General features: G+C 36.3%; 1 protein-coding gene across 3 annotated transcripts; it reads right to left on the bottom strand.

Annotated features, from left to right (window-relative positions):
- Window positions 1-6,795, bottom strand: LOC130951199 (putative disease resistance protein RGA4). Of its 3 annotated transcripts, none has more exons than XR_009073869.1 (5): window positions 3,515-6,795; window positions 2,935-3,415; window positions 2,685-2,852; window positions 1,754-1,858; window positions 1-354 (listed from the first exon to the last, which is right to left on the bottom strand). XR_009073869.1 is itself a non-coding variant. In XM_057879833.1 (2 exons), the coding sequence occupies exons 1-2, from the start codon at window positions 6,568-6,570 to the stop codon at window positions 3,346-3,348; spliced, it is 3,117 nt and encodes a 1,038-aa protein (XP_057735816.1). In that variant the 5' UTR covers window positions 6,571-6,795; the 3' UTR covers window positions 1,865-3,345. The 3 variants fall into 3 exon arrangements, 1 of the variants encoding a protein (XP_057735816.1); XR_009073867.1 differs by having other exon boundaries at window positions 3,524-6,795; XM_057879833.1 differs by lacking the exons at window positions 1-354; window positions 1,754-1,858 and having other exon boundaries at window positions 1,865-3,415; window positions 3,524-6,795.

The following is a 6,795-nucleotide window of genomic DNA, read 5'->3' as shown; positions in this document are numbered from 1 at the left end:
ATCGATTGAAATTGTTACACAATCAATTGAATCATGTTTAGAATGTGAATTTTTCTTATTCATCAATTGATTGTTTTGATTGTTCGTGTTATCCAATCAATTGAAGTCTTTAAAATAATATAAATTTTTACAATTTAATCTATTGGTTATATTATCGAATCAATTGATTTACACGGTAGAATGAGATATCCCTTTCCTAATGGTGTTTCAGTTACTTCATCACACTTGAAAGCATATGATGTGTGTTTCTTGGTAAGTCAGTCAGATTTGCTTCCTCCAAACACAAACACTCTTTTTCTGTAATTGATTGAGCAAGATCATGGACTAGCTCATGCATTTGGAAATAAATATCACCTGAAAGAAAGAAACAAAGAAAGAAAAAGATTAGAGATTGGTTTTGCTTTGACCAGTGAAGATGGCTGTAGGAAAGAAATTATTTGTAATGCAAAGTGCAGCCAATGTTGAAGAAAACTCCAACAAAAATGAGTGGATCATCTTTTAATTTCTACCATTTATTCATATACTTTATCCAAAGAGATACTTTAATTTGTCTCAAATCAATAATTTCCACACTATTGATGCCTTTTTTTCTTTCGGAGATCCCTTCTATAGCCATAAGAACACTTCTATTATTGAATATTAGAATTGCAACTTGCAATGAGTAATAATCCTCATCAGCTTTTGTTTAATACGGATTATTGACTAAAAATCAATATGAATTGAACTTTTTATGCTGAATTTGAATTGAATTTTAGTTCCATTTTATATTCTATAGCTCGTGTAAGAAGTGTAAATTAGATAATTAATTTATACATAACTAATTTTAGGATCAAAATTATTGTATAGATAAATATGTAGAACAACTGATTGATTAAAATGTGTATTTTAAGAACTTTAAATTATGTTAGAAAAACAAATGTAGTATATCATTCGAATCTTATGTATATTTATAAACTATATAAAGACTATATAATATCTTTGAATGGTACAAAATTTATAGAATAGATTGTCAAATTGATCTTCGAAAAATTATTCATTCTCCAAATTAATTTCCAAAGACATCATCAGAACATGCATGGGGATATGAAAGAAGCAGGAACCTTAAAACCAAAATACACAAGTGAAAAAAAATGTTTACTAAAGTTATATTATCAACTCATTTCACGGATAAAGTAATTTTAGAATTTAATTGATATTTTGTTTCTTTATTCTATATCTTGATGCACAGGTAGTCACGTATAAACTTTTTGTATAGTAAGAAAAATAAATCACAAAAATTTAGTTTAATAAATTAAATTTGCAATGAATGATAAATCATAGACATAAAAATGTATGAGATATGAAAATGACATTTTTAAAAGAGTTGTTTAAAAGATATGAAAAAGAGGTTAAAAACATAATATGTATTTAATATTATTGAAAATTTTAAAATCTTACCTTTTAAATAAAATGTCATTTAACTATTTTCAAAAAGTATTCTTTGTTAGTGTTGTAAGTGTGAGAAGTGTTAAAATTAGTCCCACATCAAAGAAAATAAGGAAGAGTGTGGAGTTTATAAGATGAGAGACCCATTAACTTGTTACTTTAAGGTTTTGTGACTCTCTTGTACTTTATTTTTCATCATAGTGAAGCCTAACATAACATACTCCAATATAAATTGAATAAGAAAGTTATAAATATTTTATAAGTCCTAAAATAAATAATTATACATTTTTAACAAAAATTAAAATAATTAAGAATGGTTGGACCCTACCTGTGTCATATGGAGCATATACATTTAGGAACTCGTCAAGAATAAGTACTCATTGTAAATCGTTACTTTTTGAATAAAAAGTCTCACATAGACAATGAATTGTTCCTGAAAAATATTTTTAGAAAAATGGGGTGAGTTTTACAACTCAGTGATTAGACAATACATTTATAATCGACATGAGACCATATAAACATTATATCAAAATAATTTTAATTAGAAAATAATAATTCATAATAATAAGTGAATCAATAAGGGAGTTCTCATATAAAAATCAAATCAAAAGTCCACACTTGGGTAGCTCCACCTCTATGGGTAGCCCTTTCTTCTAGTGTGTCCGTACGGAATAACAGATCCAACGTGTGGCCTACACGTTAGGCTAGCAACGCCCCTACTAGCTGAGGTCTGAGCCAAATGCATCTAGGTTAACGTCATAACCGCCGTTAACTACGGTTTTCTAATACGAGCCTCCCAAACCAATTCAAAACATATAACTTCAAACACAACAAATCTTTGGTTTTTCAAATATATAAGGTATCGAATCAAATCAAATTAGATAATAATTTCTCATCCAAATCATATTCAATCATATTTTCTCAATCTTAAGACATTCCAAAATATTTCACAATTCCAAAATAAGTGAGTACTAACAAAATTTCAATACTTCAAAAATACATATTCGAATAAAATCAAATGCTTTAAAATTATATAAAACTTCTTCAAACATACATATGGTCTCATAAAAATATATAGTCTCATGTGCATTTAAAATAAGTTTAACAAGAATAAGCATTTAGTTCTAATAAATCAATTAGTAAAACTAATTTAAAATCATTTGATAATAATCTTTGTAAGTATAACTAAGTTCAAGCACCGTATATCCAATTAATTATAGACGTAAAGCCAAACAATTATAAATGTAAAGCCTACTCACAACTTGGTCCCAAGGGACCGAAGAAACTAAAACCGGAGTGCCAAATTAAAAGGGTGAAGATGGTTGGAATAGAATGGATCGAAAGGACGTAGAATTTAGACCGAGGCAGTAGCAACAACTCCAACTAATCCCGCAGCAACAACTTTGTAATAGTCACAGCTACAACGGCTGAAACAGAATGGAAACAAGGTAGCATAAATGGAATAGTAGCAGAGTAAAAGTGGAAACCATGCAAGTTTAAGAAAATGACCTAGACCAAAACAAAAGCACTATTCGGCGGCGTTTTTCCAGAAACTACAATGGGGATGGCGACATTAGCTCCAATAAGATGCTTAAACCGGAAGTATAGGACCAGCAACAGCGCCAGCAAGGAATGGCTCTGACGGTGGCGCGCAGCTCGAAGGTGACCTCCTTCCCCAGCAACGGCAGCAGCAGCGGCAACACACCACTGTTACCCCTCTTCCCGGCGATGAGTTCTGTCGTATTCTCCTTCCCCTTTCGCGAAGTCTCTCCCTTCTCTCTCCCCGTGCTCTCCTTAGTGACGGCTACTTGGCATGGCGGCAGTTGAGGCTCAGCGGCGACGGAGACAAGGCGCGGCAGCTGTAGCAGTTTGACGGTAGTAAGGCAAAACGGCGGTAGTCCTTCTTCCTCGTCTCCTCTCTCAGACGCATCTCACTCGGTTCTGGCTTCTGATGGCGATGCGACGGCGGTGAGCTGGACGCGGCTGGCAGCTACAAGATATTAAAACCATGATTATGCAAATACACAACAAAATGAAAAGAAAATAATGAATAAGCTGTGTATAAACCAAGAATACAATAAATACATACAATGATTACCAGTTATCGACATGGGGAACATGTGCTATCTTGTGCCAATCCTCCCCTGTTCCTTGCTTACACCGCTCTTTCAACATTCGGCAGCCACCAATATTCAAATATTGAAGTGAAGTTAAGTGCCGGAAACCATCAGGCAAGGATCCCAAACTCTTACAGAATTCAATTGACAGTTTTCGAAGTGAAGATAAGCCCTCCCAACCTTGTTCTGGTAGACACTCCAGCTTACCACAGTTACTGATGCGTAGATGAGACAAAGCAGTGAGTTTTGTGATGTCAGATGGCAGTTCCTTCAATTCACTGCAGGAAAATATCTCTAGAGTTGCAAGAGAGGTCATGTTGCTCATCATTCCTTCTGGGAAGTAAGACACTTGATCATTTAGATTAAGACATAGTGCATTAAGAGCGTTGAGATTAGAGATTGACTTCAGTTGCTCATTGCTACAATACAAAACATTGAGGACCTTAACACTTGGAAGGCACGGCAATTGCAGTTTAGGGCAATTGTAGATCTTGAGGATAGAAAGAGAGGGGAACATGTGTGTTGTTTCCTGTTTCAACAACCGCTCCACGTTTGGCAAGTAGTACAGTTCCAATTCCTCCAAAGATGGGAATGGCATTGCTTCAACACCATCATAACTTTCATCTTCCTCAATGTACTGCACATCATCCATGCCACTTACAAAAAGCTTCTTCAGAACTGGAAGTTTTCCCACTGGAGGAAGATGCCCGCACATTCGACAATAGTAAAGTCGAAGAGAAACTAAATTGTGGGTAGCAGAATTGTTTTCCATCCAAGTTGGCCAATGCATTCCCTCATAGCGTTGTATGGTCAACAGCTTGAGTGTGGAGTGAGGTTGAAGCGCTTCAAGTACTTCTTCTGCTCCCACTACCGACTTCCTCTTACCACTATTGCTCCATGACAAAATCAATTCTCCAAGGTCTTGTTTACCCTTTAAGTTGGCATTTTCATCTTCAGATATACTCCCAGCATTTCCTAGGCCTGAGATGCTTAGCTTTCCTCCCAGATTCAAACCACGTAGCTCTGCCAAACTATGCCCTTTCTCTGATTTCACAACGTATACACCTAGTGTTCTCAATTCACATAGTTTGTGAATGTCTGGACACATTTCAGATAGCCGATAACAATCATCAATGACAAGATGTCGGAGATTTTGCATCCTTGTCAAGTGTTTCGGTAGACGGCGAAGACTCGACAATTTTTTTAGTTTCAAGATTTCCAGTCTACGCAAATTGCAAATACTAGCAGGCAAGCTCTTTATATCCAAATCACGAAGTTCCAAATACCTCAAGCAACTTAAACTCCCAAATGATGGTATCTTTCTACTATATATGCACAAAACTCGAAGCGAATTATTTGTTGGAATCAATCTAGAGGTGAAGGGAAATTCATCTGAATTCAGTTGATACAATGTCCGCAAGGATTCAGCTTTTTCAAAGACTCTCTTCTTGAAATGTTTTTTATGAATACCGTGAAAAACAACATGACGGGGGTTTATTGAAGAATCATTAAGGTTTTGTTTCTCCAAGCATATACACTCTTGCCCTGAAATTGATTGAGCAAGATCGTGGACTAAATCATGCATCTTGAAATAAACCTCGCCAGAAAAATCATCACTCCTAACATCTTGGAACAATGATTTTTGGTATAATTCTTTCCAAACCATGTTGCCAACCTCCTCCACCTCCAAGTCTGGCCGTGATGAAATAAATCCATTAGCCATCCAAAGATAAATCAATTCCTGCTTCATGATTTCTGCATCTTTGGGAAATATGGCACAGAAAGAAAAACACTGCTTTTGAGTTGGCGTTAAACAAGAGTAGCTTAATCTCAAGACAGCCATAATATCATTCTCATCCGGTAAACTCCAAAGCTTACTTTTCTGAACTTCAAGCCATTCCTTTTCCGTGCTTCTGGATTGCATCAAACCTCCTAAAGCCAGTGCTGCAAGAGGTGATCCTCCACATTTCTTGACTATTTCCTTGCCTATTGCTACAAGCTCTGCACGCTCTTCTTTGTCAGCTCCAAATGCACGCAGTTTAAACAGGGACCAGCAATCATCATCGGATAGACGGGACAAATGATGAGGTTGGCATGTTCCCATAATTGTTGCAACATGATTATCGCGAGTGGATACTAAAATGGAGGAGCCTTTAGATCCACAAGACAACACGGATCTTAATTTATCCCATTTGTCTTGGGTTAATCCCAATTCCATTTCTTGGTTTCTTTTCCAGACATCATCTAAAACCAACAAATACTTTTTACTTTGCAGCAATTCTTTCACTTTTTCCTCCATTACTTCCAAATCCAAAACCTCAGACTTATCCTTTTTGATAGCTTCTAAAATGGAACGCAAGATACTCTTGATAGTGAAATTCTCAGAAACACACACCCAAATCTTCAAATCGAAATTGTTACCTACTTGTTGATCGTTGTAGACCAGCTGAACAAGGGTTGTTTTTCCAAGACCACCTAATCCAACAATGGGATAGACGGAAAGGAACTCAAAGCTTCGTGATGGGCTAAGAAGAAACTCCACAACTCTCGCTTTATCTTCATCTCGTCCGTACACTTGAGGAAGGGCGATAGTTGAGCTTGTTTGGCGCCATTCAGCTGCTTCACTTGGCCTTTCCCTCACAACTTGTCTAAGATCAAAGTTGCTCCTACGTTGAGCAATTCGATCCAACCTCCCTATTATCTCATTCAACTTCTTCCCAAGCTCACGCTGATGAATCACCTTCTTTGGGTTCAAAGAAGTTAAGCACCCAAGTTGAGAGGATTCAGTAGGCAACTGATCAAGGATGTCATCCATCTCGTACATTGCATCTTTAAGCTGCTGCAGCCACACCTTCAGTGAACGATCTGACCATTGTTTCTCCTCGGCATCATCAAGAAAAGCTTTGATCAGTTCTAAATTTTTTGATAGCTCTTCAGCCTTTTCCTTGATTCCAAAAAAGGCTGCAAATTCACTCTGGACCAAAGGGAACAAGTTCGTCAGCACAATTTCAAGCAAGGCCTCAGCCATTTTCAGAAATGCAACAAATGAAGGGGAAAAAAAAAGGAAAGAAAGAAAGGAAGAGAAAGATGAGAGATTGGTTTTGCTTTGATGAGTGGAGATGGCTGTAGGAAACAAATGAATTGTGAATAGCAAAATGCTGTTGGTGTTGGAAGTAAACTCCAAGTAAAGTCAGTGGGACATCTTTTAATTTTTACCATTTATTTTCACAATACTTGCCTGCAATCAAAAGAG

Source organism: Arachis stenosperma, chromosome 9, assembly GCF_014773155.1.
Source record: "Arachis stenosperma cultivar V10309 chromosome 9, arast.V10309.gnm1.PFL2, whole genome shotgun sequence".
Lineage (NCBI taxonomy): Eukaryota > Viridiplantae > Streptophyta > Magnoliopsida > Fabales > Fabaceae > Arachis > Arachis stenosperma.
The sequence above is the reverse complement of the archived record's forward strand: the minus strand, read 5'-3'. Positions and strand labels throughout refer to the sequence as shown.

What these genes read in the sequence shown, in the direction of transcription:
- LOC130951199 (XM_057879833.1), bottom strand. Translation starts at nt 6,570, where the DNA reads ATGGCTGAGGCCTTGCTTGAAATTGTGCTGACGAACTTGTTCCCTTTG. An exon ending in GTTCCCCATGTCGATAACTG is followed by an intron (nt 3,416 to 3,523) that starts GTAATCATTGTA and finishes AATATCTTGTAG; the next exon opens with CTGCCAGCCGCGTCCAGCTC.